General features: G+C 34.7%; 1 protein-coding gene across 2 annotated transcripts in view; it reads left to right on the top strand.

The window, feature by feature from the left end:
* The window catches only part of LOC149804122 (GRAM domain-containing protein 4-like), a 71,500-nt gene that overhangs the window by 15,490 nt on the left and 38,671 nt on the right, over nt 1–17,339 (top strand). For both annotated transcript variants that reach the window (XM_089954088.1, XM_089954089.1), the window contains exons 7-10: nt 3,684–3,709; nt 12,529–12,620; nt 14,993–15,084; nt 16,090–16,135. In XM_089954088.1, coding sequence (XP_089810214.1) covers nt 3,684–3,709; nt 12,529–12,620; nt 14,993–15,084; nt 16,090–16,135 — 256 coding nt within the window. The remainder of the gene's footprint in view (nt 1–3,683; nt 3,710–12,528; nt 12,621–14,992; nt 15,085–16,089; nt 16,136–17,339) is intronic.

Raw genomic sequence — 17,339 nt, 5'->3', positions numbered from 1 at the left:
TGTTTTCTGTTTTAATTAGATCATTGTTATTTTGGATCTCTACCTGCAACAGAGTCTTAGTAAAACTAAATAATGAAAATTCAACAGCTGTTAATCAATACAGATATGTACAGGTGATGTGGACATTCACAGTATGATTTGTGCTTGAAAAATATTATTGAGCCAGATGTCTAAATATGCTTAAATTCTTTTTCATTATTTACTAGGTATTTCGGGGCAGATGACAGGTTATACAATTTTGGGGTAGAGGACAGGTTTATGCATTTAATATGATAGAGTGGAGGGCAGATTTATACAATTAATGTTGTGGGGTGGAGAGCATATTTATGCAATTAATGTTATGGGGAGAAGGAAAGACTTATGAAATAATGTTATGGGATGGAGGGCAGACTTATGCAATTAAAGGAATGGGGAGGAGGAAAGATTGATGCAATTAATGTTAAGGGTTGGAGGGCAGATTGATGCAGTTAATGTTATGGGGTGGAAGGCAGATTTGTGCAACTAATGAAATGGGGAGGAAGGCAGATTTATGCAGCTAATGTACATGGGGTGGAAGGCAGATTTATGTAGCTAATGTGCATGGGTTGGAAGGCAGATATATGCAGTTAATGTTATGGGGTGGAAGGCAGATTTATGCAGTTCATGTTATGGGGTTGGAAGGCAGATTTGTCTAATTAATGTTATTGGGTGGAAGGCAGATCTATACAGCTAATGTTATGGGGTGGAAGGCAGATTTATGCAGTTAATGTTATGGAGTGGAAGGCAGATTTATCCAATTAATGTTATTGGGTGGAAGGCAGATTTATGCAGTTAATGTTATGGGGTGGAAGACAGATTTATGCAGTTAATGTTATGGGGTGGAAGACAGATTTATGCAGCTAATGCTATGGGGTGGAAGGCAGATTTATCCATTTAATGTTATGGGGTGAAAGGCAGATTTATGCAGTTAATGTTATGGGGTGGAAGACAGATTTATGCAGCTAATGCTATGGGGTGGAAGGCAAATTTATGTATCTAATGTTATGGGGTGGAAGGCATATTTATGCAATTAGTGTTATGGGGTGGAAGGCAGATTTATCCAATTAATGTTATTGGGTGAAAGGCAGATTTTTGCAATTAATGTTATAGGGTGGAAGGCAGATTTATACAAATAATACTGGGGTTGGAGAACAAAGTTGTACAATGAATATATTTTGAGGCAGGGTACAGATTTATGCAATTAATATGATGGGGCAAAAGACAGATTTATGCAATTTGAATTTTGGGCAGAGGACATTTATTTATTTAATATTATGGGCCAAAGGATAAATTTGTGAAATTATTGTTATGGGGCAAACTTATGCAAATAATATTTTTGGGCAAAGGACAGATTTACACAGTTAATGTTTTGGGATCGAGGAAAGATTTATGCAGTTGATATTTGGGACAGAGGATAAAATTATTCATTTAAGTTGCTATTATGTGTTTGATGAAGATAATAGTCATGTAATGGTTTTCAGTAGTTATTCTTTAACAATGGTTCGAAATATTTAGGATAATAAACACAGATAATATTACATGCATATTTACAACAATTGTCTACATATTGTTATTATTTATTTACTCCCTTTTCAATTAAGTCCAGCTGTGGACAGCATGGACCCCAATTTGCCATATCATGATGTGCCAGCAGATCTGGGTCTGTGCAGTTTGTCAGGAGTAATCTGATAAATAACATGGAACCTGATCTTTTGGCACATTATACGAAAGCAGATTAGGGTCAATGTTGTTTTCAGTTGGACCTATAACTGTGAGGTTATGCTCTGCAGTTGTAACACACTTCTGAGACAAGGACTGATATAAAGCAAAGTTGTTTGTATTGGCAGCATGCACAATGGAGACAATGCATACCTCCTTTCCTTTCATGTACTGTGACTGAAATTCCTTTACATGTGGTAATTGTGGAAACAGTGCACTTTCTAAAGCAGATGGCTGGTGAAAATTGTGGCTCCCATGGGTTCGAAAAATTAGTCTGAGCTAGAGAACTAACTTTGTTAGAAAGTAGGGAAAATTAATTTTGATTGAGTAGACAATACTAGATATATATATATATATATATATATATATATATATATATATATATATATATATATATCAAAGTTGCAATGTAAAAATTTAAGAGGAACTTACAGTATTGTGAATTAAGTCCCATACAATCCTAAATGTTCTATCACAAGTCCAGAAGTACAGAATGTTCCTAATTAATTCCAGTAATTTTGAATGGCCTAATGTACCACAACGATATAATCCGGAATGTTCATTGAATGAGTCCTGAATAATCCCAGAGTTGTGTTTTAGTCCAAAGAGTTGATGAGCACTTTGTAATTCCAATGAAAAATTTAAATGATATCTCTCAGCTATATCTGAACACAACAGTAAATGATTTCACAGACTGAAATTAAAACAGAAATGAAGACTTTGTTACCAAAACCGCTTTGGATTATATATCCCCATTTGACCTCTGTCACAATAGCATTTTCTGAAAAACTAATGGAAAATTCAAAATGTTTTCAACAAGTTGGCTTCTAGAACATACCAAGCTTGTAAAGCTTATGCCTTGAACTCAGGTTTTAGTAAATATCTTAAACTACATGCCAAAAGTCAGGTAGGCCAAAACTCTACCCTCAATTATGGTCAAAGGTTATATATATATATAAGGTAAAGAAAGTTATCCAGTTAGTTGTTGTTGTTGTTATAGAGTTTAACGCCATTTTTCGGCACAAGATAGGCTATACATGGCGGCGAGTATTGATGGTGGAGGAAGAACCCAGGAAAACCCCAGAAAGAACCACTGACCCACGAGTAGCTACCAGAAAGATTTCTCACATATCCTCATTGGCCAAGCCCGAGACTCGAACCCACGCAGACAGAGGTGAGATGGCAGTGATCCGTAACGGAGAGCGCTGTAGACCACTTGGCCACTCGGGGCCCCATCCAGTTAGTGAAAATGACTAAGCATATCCTGCAGTCTTTAGAAAGGTGCACATCTGAAGTACTGCCAAGCTGTAATCAAATGACACCCATCAATCATACACCAAAATTAAAGGAAATTAAAGCTATTTTAACAATACTTAAGACATACAAGGTCCTTTTTAAATAACTAGAATAACCAGCGACAAAAACCTGGGAAATGCTTTTCTTCAGAAATCAAATCCTTTGCAAAGGATGAAACTGGAATCATGTACCATGGACAGTAGGTGGCAGAATAATGAACGTTTTTCTCAATACAGTTTTCATTTCCAATAATTATTCTTAAATTTTTTTAGTCCTCCACTCCCTTGCTCCATCACCCACACCCTCCATTTTATTTTTAGTGATAAGGTGGAAAATTTCACAAATCTGTAAACACTTATGATGCAATGCTGGAGCATCCTGCAGAAAGGTCTTTCAGGTTTGTACAAATAATGCTGATATGCAATCAAAATGTTGCAATCATTGCTAAAATCTGAAAAATCTTTAATAGACCTGTCAAAAATCACTTATTTTTCAATTAGTTGGATAGTATCGATGCTCTTTAATTTCAACTGGCTTAAATCCAAAGTAGGATCAGTCAGTGAAATCCATTATTTTCCTCTTTTTTTAAGTAAAAAATTTACTGCAAAGTTTGCACATTTTTTAAAAACAAAATACATTTTATTTTTCAGATTGAAGGCAAATATCAAAAGATTCAGTAAGTATGTAAACTGGTGCAATAACTAGAATGAAGGTTCTATCAATGACTGGCTGTCATTTACTTTCGTGTTTTGAGTGTACACATGAGGTGACAGTCTTCTGAGCTGAAGATTGATGATAAAAATTAGTAACAAGAGATTTTCATCTGTGCTCTTTTAGGTTGATTCATATTAGTTACACCTTACTTAATTATGCCCCCATTGCTTGCAGCAAAGGCATATTAAGTTTTGGTTCAGTTCATCTGTACAGCAAAGGCATATTAAGTTTTGGTTCAGTTCATCTGTACAGCAAAAGCATGTTAAGTTTTGGTCCAGTTCATCTGTACAGCAAAAGCATGTTAAGTTTTGGTCCAGTTCATCTGTACAGCAAAGGCATGTTAAGTTTTGGTCCAGTTCATCTGTACAGCAAAGGCATATTAAGTTTTGGTCCAGTTCATCTGTACAGCAAAGGTATATTAAGTTTTGGTCCAGTTCATCTGTACAGCAAAGGCATATTAAGTTTTGGTTCAGTTCATCTGTACAGCAAAGGCATATTAAGTTTTGGTCCAGTTCATCTGTACAGCAAAAGCATGTTAAGTTTTGGTCCAGTTCATCTGTACAGCAAAGGCATGTTAAGTTTTGGTCCAGTTCATCTGTACAGCAAAGGCATATTAAGTTTTGGTCCAGTTCATCTGTACAGCAAAGGCATATTAAGTTTTGGTCCAGTTCATCTGTACAGCAAAGGTATATTAAGTTTTGGTTCAGTTCATCTGTACAGCAAAGGTATATTAAGTTTTGGTCCAGTTCATCTGTACAGCAAAGGCATGTTAAGTTTTGGTCCAGTTCATCTGTACAGCAAAGGCATGTTAAGTTTTGGTCCAGTTCATCTGTACAGCAAAGGCATGCTAAGTTTTGGTCCAGTTCATCTGTACATTTTGATAGCATGGTTAAGCAATAATCATTGGGCTAATTACATTTTTGTTTTGCATATTTAACCTGATTGGATTTCCTGGCCATCATTATAGTCATTTTTTCTATTCTTTTTACACTTTTCAAAACTTTTGGTACACTTTTTTGATGCAACCTTGCTTTCAGAACTAACCAGAAAAATTTAAGGTTAACAAATTAAATTTGGTATATGTATTTGTATGCTTACTTAGATGATCTGCTAATTTTATTTACAGTTTTTTCACACTTTTAATTTTTTAGACCTTTTGGTTTCTTTATGTTATTGGCCCTATGGAAAAATGGAATACACACTTCTATATCTGTAGCATATCAGTTTCTTGTTAACAGAATACACACCTCCATCTCATTAGGATATATATTCCAAATATGCACCTGTATCTTGTTGTCATCTAGATTCCTTGTTAATGGAATATGCACCTCCATCTTGTTGTCATATTGATTCCTTGTTAATGGAATATGCACCTCCATCTTGTTGTCGTATTGATCCCTTGTTAATGGAATATGCACCTCCATCTTGTTATCATATTGATCCCTTGTTAATGGAATATGCACCTCCATCTTGTTATCGTATTGATTCCTTGTTAATGGAATATGAACCTCCATCTTATCATATTGATTCCTTTTAATGGAATATGCACCTCCATCTTGTTATCATATTGATCCCTTGTGGTGGCGCTATACAGTTTCGCATTTTGCATAGGGTTAGGAATTTAAAGAAAAAGAATGTCCCCGGCTTTCCTCACTGGTTATACTGGCTATTTAAAAAAGACCTTGTATATCTTAGGTATATTGCAAAGAACCTTTAATTCCCTTTATTTTGGTGTATGATTGATGGGTGTACTATGGGTTATAGAGTATACAGCTTGGCCTTACTTCAAATGTGCACCTTTCAAAAAAGTGCTAGCTCTACTTGGTCATTTTCACTTCCTGAACTTCAGAGGTCAATTGTATAAAAAAGAGCCGATAACTTTTTTTACATTTTATATATTTGGTAATTCATTCATTGCACTTTCAGAAGCTGGTATTGTCTAGTCTGGCAAAATTCATTTTCCCTATTTTAATAGCTGCTATGTATAGTGTACTTTAGACTAATTCAGACTGATTTTTTAACACAAGGGAGCAGTCATTTTAGTTAGCAGTGTGCTTAAATCATGTAAAATTTCCAAAAGTACAATATCAAAAAGAAATATCATCCACATTACATTAATGTAGCATAGAGGTATGCAAACATTCTCTCCACTGTGCATGTTTTAAATGCCAACTACTTCACCTTACATACGTCACTCTCTCAAAAGTACATATTATCTGGTGAGCGCCACCATAAAGAAGATGTAGGTATTATTTTTTTATGATTTAATTATGTTTATATGGCTGAAACATTTAAGTCGCAAGCATCAAAACAATCCTTATGAATAATTCTCCTGCCTTTTTCCCCACAGAACAGTATTTATGAGTGTCAGAGTCTCTAACAAGTCCAGCCTACCCCCCCCCCCCATGATAAAAGTGAGCTATTTTAAGAATGCACATTACATTTTGTAAACATAGCAACCAATGTTATGCTGAATGACAGGAACATGAAACTAGCCAGAATTATTTCTGAGATATCAACAATGAATTTTACAATTAGAAAAGGGAGGTAACTCATCAGCTTCATAAAGGTCAAAGGTCAAAGTGTAAAATATTTGCCTATTGTTTAATATGGAAGAGGCGAATTCACTTTCTCTTCATTTATTTTTTTATTTCATTGCAAATAAATGAAAAGAAACATTTTCACCATATATTTCTGTCACTTATTGCAACAGTTTTAAATTTAAGTTGACTCTATTCCTATATTCTAAGTCTTCTAATTTCCCCATAATTAAGGTCACTACTCACACAAACATACCTCATGGCAAATTATGTAAGCAAGAGAAAAATGATCATAATTAGCTTATTTTCATGCTTAAATGCAATATGAATGTACCATTTTATTCAGAACATCATACATAATTATATGAAAATAAAAAAAAATAATTGCAAACATTTTTTTATTTTCTTTAAGGTGGCGCTATACAGTTTCGCATTTTGCATAGGGTTAGGAATTTAAAGAAAAAGAATGTCCCCGGCTTTCCTCACTGGTTATACTGGCTATTTAAAAAAGACCTTGTATATCTTAGGTATATTGCAAAGAACCTTTAATTCCCTTTATTTTGGTGTATGATTGATGGGTGTACTATGGGTTATAGAGTATACAGCTTGGCCTTACTTCAAATGTGCACCTTTCAAAAAAGTGCTAGCTCTACTTGGTCATTTTCACTTCCTGAACTTCAGAGGTCAATTGTATAAAAAAGAGCCGATAACTTTTTTTACATTTTATATATTTGGTAATTCATTCATTGCACTTTCAGAAGCTGGTATTGTCTAGTCTGGCAAAATTCATTTTCCCTATTTTAATAGCTGCTATGTATAGTGTACTTTAGACTAATTCAGACTGATTTTTTAACACAAGGGAGCAGTCATTTTAGTTAGCAGTGTGCTTAAATCATGTAAAATTTCCAAAAGTACAATATCAAAAAGAAATATCATCCACATTACATTAATGTAGCATAGAGGTATGCAAACATTCTCTCCACTGTGCATGTTTTAAATGCCAACTACTTCACCTTACATACGTCACTCTCTCAAAAGTACATATTATCTGGTGAGCGCCACCATATTCCACCTCCATATGCACCTCCATCTTGTTATCATATTGATCCCTTGTTAATGGAATATGCACCTCCATCTTGTTATCATATTGATCCCTTGTTAATGGATTATGCACCTCCATCTTATCATATTGATTCCTTGTTAATGGAATATGCACCTCCATCTTGTTATCATATTGATCCCTTGTTAATGGAATATGCACCTACATTTTGTTGTCATATAGATTCCTTGTTAATGGATTATGCACCTCCATCTTATCATATTGATTCCTTGTTAATGGATTATGCACCTCCATCTTGTTATCATATTGATCCCTTGTTAATGGAATATGTACCTACATCTTGTTGTCATATAGATTCCTTGTTAATGGAATATGCACCTCCATCTTGTTATCATATTGATTCCTTGTTAATGGAATATGCACCTCCATCTTGTTGTCATATTGATTTCTTGTTAATGGAATATGCACCTCCATCTTGTTGTCATATTGATTTCCAGTTAATGGAATATGCACCTACATCTTGTTGTCATATTGATCCCTTGTTAATGGAATATGCACCTACATTTTGTTGTCATATTGATTTCCAGTTAATGGAATATGCACCTCCATCTTGTTATCATATTGATTCCTTGTTAATGGAATATGCACCTCCATCTTGTTGTCATATTGATTCCTTGTTAATGGAATATGCACCTCCATCTTGTTGTCATATCGATTTCCAGTTAATGGAATATGCACCTACATCTTGTTGTCATATTGATCCCTTGTTAATGGAATATGCACCTACATTTTGTTGTCATATAGATTCCTTGTTAATGGATTATGCACCTCCATCTTATCATATTGATTCCTTGTTAATGGATTATGCACCTCCATCTTGTTATCATATTGATCCCTTGTTAATGGAATATGCACCTACATTTTGTTTTCATATAGATTCCTTGTTAATGGATTATGCACCTCCATCTTATCATATTGATTCCTTGTTAATGGATTATGCACCTCCGTCTTGTTATCATATTGATCCCTTCTTAATGGAATATGCACCTACATCTTCTTGTCATATAGATTCCTTGTTAATGGAATATGCACCTCCATCTTGTTATCATATAGATTCCTTGTTAATGGAATATGAACCTCCATCTTGTTGTCATATTGATTTCCAGTTAATGGAATATGCACCTACATCTTGTTGTCATATTGATTCCTTGTTAATGGAATATGCACCTCCATCTTGTTATCATATTGATTCCTTGTTAATGGAATATGCACCTCCATCTTGTTGCCATATTGATTCCTTGTTAATGGAATATGCACCTCCATCTTGTTATCATATTGATTCCTTGTTAATGGAATATGCACCTCCATCTTGTTGTCATATTGATTTCCAGTTAATGGAATATGCACCTCCATCTTGTTGTCATATGGATTCCTTGTTAATGGAATATGCACCTCCATCTTGTTGTCATATTGATTTCCAGTTAATGGAATATGCACCTACATCTTGTTGTCATATTGATTCCTTGTTAATGGAATATGCACCTCCATCTTTTTATCATATTGATTCCTTGTTAATGGAATATGCACCTCCATCTTGTTATCATATTGATTCCTTGTTAATGGAATATGCACCTCCATCTTGTTGTCATATTGATTCCTTGTTAATGGAATATGCACCTCCATCTTGTTATCATATTGATTCCTTGTTAATGGAATATGCACCTCCATCTTGTTGTCATATTGATTTCCAGTTAATGGAATATGCACCTCCATCTTGTTGTCATATTGATTTCCAGTTAATGGAATATGCACCTCCATCTTGTTATCATATTGATCCCTTGTTAATGGAATATGCACCTCCATCTTGTTGTCATATTGATTTCTTGTTAATGGAATATGCACCTCCATCTTGTTATCATATTGATCCCTTGTTAATGGAATATACACCTCCATTTTGTTATATTGATTTCCAGTTAATGGAATATGCACCTCCATCTTGTTCTCATATTGATCCCGTGTTAATGGAATATGCAACTCTATCTTGTTATCATATTGATCCCTTGTTAATGGAATATGCACCTCCATCTTGTTATCATATTGATCCCTTGTTAATGGAATATGCACCTCCATCTTGTTCTCATATTGTTCCCTTTTTAATGGAATATGCACCTCCAATAAAACCGTGTTGGTTCTTTAACTTTCTGGTTTTTAGATACCCTGAAATCCATGAGAATTGGTAACCCCATGTAAATTGGTATCCCCATGAGAATTAGCAATCCCATGGAAAATGGTATCCCCATTGAACTTGGTATCCCATGAAAATTGGTATTCCCATGGAGATTGGTACCACATGAAATATAGTAAATTTAAAAGAGTGAATTTTACATAGATGGCAGCACTTACTCAGCCACAAAGATACTAGTGAATTTTACATGGATGGCAGTACTTACTCAGCCACAAAGGTACTACAACCCCAAATACTTTAATGTAATGAATCACATACAGGTGCCATTTTTGATTGGTCAGTGGTCCATTGAATCTCTGTTAAGTGATGGTTGATTGGTTGGAGGTCCATTGAATCTCTGTTAAGTGATGGTTGATTGGTCCGAGTGCCATTGAATCTCTGCTATGTGATGGTTGATTGGTCGGTGGTCCATTGACTCTCTTTTAAGTGACGGTTGATTAACAGATGCTGCTGAGGTGTCATTTGAATTTGACAAGAAATTAGGTATTATTTGAGAATTTATTTTGCTCTTACCAGTTATTATGTGTAAGAGAAAGATCAAAAAATTATCCAAAACTTCAAATAAATAAGTTATAGACTCTGAAATGCATTAGAATTTGAATTCAGTTATCTTCCTGAAAATAAATATATCATGGACTTAACTTGACAACGAAATACATTTTTATTTCAGTTATTATTTGCACTTACTCAGAGCACTGATCTTTCCCACTTTGTCAGTGAATTGAAAGTCGTCATGAAAAATTTAACTTTGTCAGTTTGCTTGCTTATAATTTAGGTCAAACTTCAAACAACATAAACCCTGATCTGCTCTTGCATAATGTATCAGCAGATCAGGGTCCATGTTGTTTGTTCTAACGAGATGTAGTTGGTCCTAAATAAAAATGGTAATATTCTGACATGCAAGAAATTATTGAGCATTGCATAATGAGTTGGCAGATCAGGGTCCATGTTGTTTGCTCCTGATTAAAACCCAACTGCATAAACCCAGATCTGCCAGAACATTATGCAACAGCAGATATGAGTCTGTATAGATTTAATCTGACTATAATACACTTGTTGATACAGTAACTTAAGTATTTGTATGTATATTTTTACCTCAACTAGTCATAGACCAAAAAGAGTATGGGACAATTGTGATCCTTTGTCTATCTCTCGGTTAGCTCATAATTTTTATTGGTACTAATCCTAAACTACTTGGTGGATTGCCTTGAAACTTTACATGCACATTTATCGGGACTCCGAGTGGCCGAGAAGTCTAAAGCGCTCTCTGTTACTGATCACTGCCATCTCACCTCTGTCTTATTGGGATTGAGTCTTGGATTCAGCCAATGTTGGTATGTGAGAAAGCTTGCCAGTAGCTTCTCATGGGTCAGTGGTTCTTTCCAGGGTTTTCCCGGGTTCTTCCTCCACCATTAATACTGGCCGCCATGTATTGCCTATCGTGTGCTGAAAAATGGCGTTAAACCCCACAACAACAACATGCACATTTATCCTATGGTCTAGTTGCTCCTGATTGAAAATGGTACCAGTTGGACATCCAATATGGCTGCCCCAGCAACCATCTTGTAAACCTTGTTATAGCTTCTCCTCTTGAATGAACAGTCATATCAGCATAAGGTTTTCACTGAGAGAATTCTTATGATGTTTATTTGGTCCTTTATGAAGATGATGCCAATCTTATGATGTCTAGTTGGTCCTGTATGAAAATGATACCAGTCTGAGATCCAATATAACCACCAGCTTGAAAATCTTGCTATTGCTACATGTTCTGAAATGGAAGCCATATAGACGTTGGGTTTTCACCAAAGTTTTCATATGATGTATAGTTGGGTCTAAACAAAACTGATGATGATTGGACATCCATTATGGCCATCATGGCAGCCAGCTTGAAAATATCACTATGCCTCATGAATTGAAAGTCATATCATGTGGAGTTTTCACCAGACAACTTAAATGTCCATTGGTACTACATGAAAACTTACTATGTCCATTGGTCCTGCATGAAAACTTATTATGTCCATTGGTCCTACATGAACTTATAATGTCCATTGGTCCTGCATGAAATGGAGCCAATCTGACCTTATAACTGGTTGCCATGTTCATCTTAAAACCTTGTTAACCAATACTTCTAATAAAAGGAAAGTCATATTGACATGGATTTTTACCAGAAGACTTCTCTGATATATGCTTGGTATATTTGAGAATGATGTGGAGCTGACATCCAGTATGGCTAACATGGCAGCCATCTTGAAAAATTTCTTATTGATACCCCTCCTAAAATGATAGTCATACTGAAATGGAGTATTCACTATAAGACTCCATATGATATTTTGTTTGTCCTAAATGAAAATGACGTTGATTTTATGTCTTTAATGGCCAACAATGGTGGCCATTTTGAAAATATTGTTTTTGCTTCTGATACTGAGTGAATGGTCTTATAAACATGTGGATTTATACCAAAAGGCATCTGAAAGGGGACCTCATGTAACCAAGTGGTCTAAAAGGCTTACCTTAATTGATCACTCACACATCTAACCCATTCTTCTTGAGTTTGATTCTCAGTTTGACCAACATGGATATGTGAGAAAGGTTGCCTGTAGCTTCCGGTGGATAGATGGTTCTTCCCAGGGTTCTTCTTCCACCAGATATACTAGCTGCCATGTATAGCTTATCATGTGCTGACAAATGGCATAGAACCCCACAAAACTAAACCAAACTGAGCCAAGCCAAACCAGAATTTAAATGAAAATGGTACCTATGTTACATCTAGTATGACCACCACAGTAGCAGTCTTGAAAATCATATGTCTCAAGACTATCATAAATGGTTTCAACACTCAGCACATAAAAAGGAGTAATTGTCTTGTCTTGGATTCCTGGATATTTATTTACCAGTAGAGGATGAATCCCTTTGAAGGACCCTTTTTTCTTTTGCAGAGGATGCAAGTAAACCCTATATGGACACTATAAAAGGAATACAGAATGTGTTGTCATGGAAATCTCCTTCATACACCTTTATTGTCTTTACAGTAAGTATTAACATAGCATCAGTTTCACAAATAATTTGTGTGGTGTGTCAATTTCTATTCTGTACCATTAATTAAAACTGCACATATCTATTTTATTCCTAGTAATTCCAGTTTTGTATGAATGTACTGCGTTTTGATTGGCTGTAAATGTTGACTTGATACTCATTATACTCAGTCTTAACCCAGAATCCTCGACCCTCAACCCTCATGACATCAGATCAAAATTTGCAAGCCCAGATCAAAATTATACAAGGCAAGATCAAATCTCAGATCAGAAGTTCAAACACTAATCACACAGGTCATTCTTTACTTCAGTACTCAACTCTGTAGTAAAGAAAAGCATATGGCAGGCTTTCTGAGCAACTTCATATGTTACTGCTGTTTTGATTTGATATTGAGTTTGCAGATTTAATTTGCTGTTGTTGTTCAAGGTCATGGATGTATTATGTGAGAAGCAGCAAATCTCGCCTAAAATGGACAATTTTTGTTTTGTTTTGAAAGATCAAAGTGCATAGATGTCAAACATGTATAATATATAATGAAAATATATTTGAAAATGAATTCCATAATCTTCAATATGCCAAGGGTCTTGGATCAACACAATTCAACAGTGATGAAAATAATTGATCAGCAACCCTTGGCTAGGTAAGATGGAGCTGGATAATCTGGTGCTATGTGAAGAAGCTCATGAAAGACAGCTATGTACTACATAAATAATTTTTTTTTTGATGAAATCTTTTGATTGAATAGCATAAGTGAGGAAAATTAAAATGATAATGATTTAAATGAGTTAAAAAAAATTAATTCAAACTTAGTTTATAATTGAGTAGGTAAAGTGTACACCTAGATAAATACCACCCTTGCTAATTCTGTCCTTTAATGAAGGTTGCTATATGCAAACAGTTGCTTGGTTAGAAATCAGCTAAGACATTTAGTAATAATTACAATCTATGCTTGCTTATAAGTTAAATCGAACTTTAAAAAAATACAGGCCCTGATCTGCCAGTGCATTATGCACAGGCAGATGAGGTCTGTATTATTTTATTCTTAAGGTTACTCCTAACAAACTGCATAGATCCAGATCTGCTGGTGCATTATGCAATGACAGAGCAGGGTCTGTGCAGTTTGCAGTTGGACTTGGCTTTTAAGTGAGTATGCATGGTACAACAATTGAGTGAGACATAGAATCATTATCATGATAGTGGTCCTGTATTGCAATTCCGTCAGTAAGATGGGTGACTGTCTGTCTTTAAATTGATTGAACAATATGGATTTGTATTTAATGCCAAACATTCTCAGTGAGACACAAGTCAGGGTGTGTAATAGTAAGTGATGAAGCATATTGAGGCCAAGGGCCATCGCACATCTATCAAAGATGTACCATTTTACATGTCTGTCAGAATACTAGATTATAGAAAATAATTCAGTTGAATCTTTTGGATGAAAGCTAAGAGCCTCAGAGCCAGTAATCCAAGACGATGAAAAAGTATTATTTCTGCTGGGTAAATGGAGTGTCACACAACAGCTGCATGTCAATTTTTCCCATGTAACTATTTTGATACAGTGTTAGGCTAGTGATAGAAGACACACTGTATGATACAGGTCTTAGCTGGGGTCCCTCCAACATTGAGATGCAAGTGATAGGGCATAAACATTTCTTTAGCTTGTAATAAGAATGGTAATACATATACTTACATTTACGCATCTTGAATTTCCTCAAAATGTACTTTCAAAACTCTTCAGATCCTCCAGCATGTCCTGTAAAACAACGGAACTGTACTGGAATTTTGAGTAGCCTATGTTTCCAGCTGAAATCCATTCTCCTTACTGCATTGAATTGACCCAATAATCCAGTCCCTCATAATCAGAAAAGCCGTATTCAGTTGTTACAACGTAGGAACGAAATCCATGTGCATTCATTCACAGTATGACTCTAAATTTCATTGTTAAGTAGACCACAATGACGATTCTGTTTGAAATTGATACAGAGCACGTGACTAAGTTTAAAGATCGCTGGGCTATGCTATGTGTGCATTAATATTTTTTTAAATTGTATATTGGTATATCTACTGTTGTGTACTTGTTTTGCAATAAAGCATAAATTCAGTTACTCTGTTTCTTTTCGTGCATTTTGCAATAATTAAGCCTTAAATAGAATAAGAAAATGAGTATATAATAAAAAGGTTACTGCATTTGTATTTGAAAATATGAACTCATTTTCTTGGATGGATACTGCACTCCCACAAGTTGTGCAGTATCCATCCAAAAAAATATTGTTCATATTTTCCCATACAAATGCAGTAACCTATAAATATAAAACACTCACACAATAAAACCTAATGGAATATGTTCTTTTATTACTTAATTTTCAGATTTATTTCTATCTTGTTTGGAAAGGTTGGTTCTTGCCCTTTGTTATTCTCCTTGGTGTAATTAGACTGAGTGTTACTTTCCTGCAGTCAAAGTAAGTAAAATGATCACATATTGAATAACCCCTTATTCTGCTTTTCACTTAGTTCAATATTTGTCTCAAAGTAGCTGATTTACTAAAGCCTAATTTGGGCCTTTTCACCTCTGTCTGTCTGTCTGTCTGCCTGTCTCACTGTTGGTGTGCATTTACTCATTTGAACCATGGAATGTCTTCTATTTTTCTTTTAAATTGCATCGAGGTATATACATCATGATATTTTATGTGTTCATCCATCTGAAACAGGATTGTCATGAAAGTCCATGTCATAATGAAAGTCCATATCATAATGAAAGTCCATGTTATAATGAAGAGATCATACTCATTATGATACTTCAGTTGAAACATGCCTTGAGTCAGTTAAACAAATCTTGATGGTAATGTGTAATCAGAGTTCAGATCATTTCTTACTATTTGAAAACAGATTTAATTTTCTGTTTTTTTAAATCACCTGACCAGTGGCCAGGTAAGTAAGTTGATGGCCATCTGTCTATCATCACTTTCATTTTTGATCAAATTTCAGTCAGATTTAATCTTGTATTATACACACATCGAACGAGTTCAGTCATATGAGCAACATCCATGCATGTTAATGAGGTGATCTTATATCTGATTGACTGTACTTGTGAACCCACTAGAGGTCATATTTCTGATTAGATTTTGATCATATTTGTAATGTAAGCTTGCATCATCAAGATCTCAAAAGTATTTGATTATGAGTGACATCCACACATATAAATGAGGTGATCTTTTGTCTGATTAGCTGAGCTTGTTGATACTCTAGAGGACATATTTGTGATGAAATTTATAATCAGATTTGTTATATAAGCTCATATCATCAGGCTCTCAGATGAGCTACCTTGGTGAGTGATATATGAACCACTCTGGTCTCTTGTTTACAATATGATATCTCTTTCACTTGAAGTTCAGATTGGGGCACTTGAATAAAGAAACTGCATAGTATGATTATTAAGATTATGTCATTTTTTTCTTCCTTGCTAGAGGTTTCAAGATCAACATCTACTACTTTGATGCAGGAGAAGATGGGGTAAAGATTTTTAAAATACATATTTTTTATATAGAATATAAGTATTTCTGTTGCATTTATCTCACTCTATCAATTTGATGTGTCACTTGAATTAAATTTTTACCTTTCTTTTACTTCACTTATAACCTCAAGTCGCCTTTTCTTATGTAACATATTGATAATCTACTGGTTGATTTAAGGGCTAATCTTCATTCTTAGAATATGTTACTGGACCTTAATACCTTAGAGGAACTACTACTGCCTTGCAAATCTAGCCCCTTGCAGGCTAAAACTTTTAAGCTAAAACACAAAATGTTTTCTTCCCACCTGTGTGACAGAGTGATTTCCCCTTGATACTGTGATTAGCACAAAATCCTAAGAATTCTCCATTTACATGTACTACTTCCACTTGTATTTCTCTTGTTAATCATTTTATATACCTAATCAGTTCCACAATTATTGTAAAAGAATTTTTGCAAATGTTTGTGCCATTTTTGTTTTTCATATGAGACAAAATGTCATAAATACTTAGACTATTCTCACAATATCCATCTGTGTCATTTCTGTCATCAACATTTTGGTTAAAATTTTTTTCAAGAGCAATATTTCCTTTTTGCACTAGTGGTTTATCATAACACTTTGCATATAAATACATGAAGGAGAAAGAGCATCCCTATAGATTAAAAACCATGAAGGTTATAGGTCAAGGTCAAAGGGACAACTTTAAATATTATTTGGGTGGTAAGTGGCTTTAGAGTTTGGATCTGTCTGTATTGTCTACTACTGATTTGTTAGTAGAGATACTAAAGAAGTTTACCATAGGTTATAAAGTATTATTTTTGTGGATGTCAAAGGTTACGGTCATAGTGTAAAGTTGTTTAAAGTTTGTTTTTTTAAATGAGAAAAATAAAACTTCTTTGTCCACAGACAGTGATTAGACACTAAACCAGATTTACAAGTGTATATGGATCTATCATGGATGTGACAGATGTAGAATCCTAAATAAGGTCACAGGATATATTGTTTAACATTTTGGGTTGATTGTTGCAAGTTTATGAAATAGATCATCTTTGGTGTCCATACATGGATTAATATTAGGTATGCTACACAAGTGAAACAGAAATGAGGCGTCTGAAATTTTAAGATGCAGCTATCCTCAGAACTTTGAACTATTTTGAAAGCCTTGAAGATTCTTAAATCTGACAACCTGTTACTATCCTAGACA

This window comes from Sinohyriopsis cumingii, chromosome 3 (genome assembly GCF_028554795.1).
Source record: "Sinohyriopsis cumingii isolate HCF-2022 chromosome 3, ASM2855479v2, whole genome shotgun sequence".
Lineage (NCBI taxonomy): Eukaryota > Metazoa > Mollusca > Bivalvia > Unionida > Unionidae > Sinohyriopsis > Sinohyriopsis cumingii.
The sequence above is the reverse complement of the archived record's forward strand: the minus strand, read 5'-3'. Positions and strand labels throughout refer to the sequence as shown.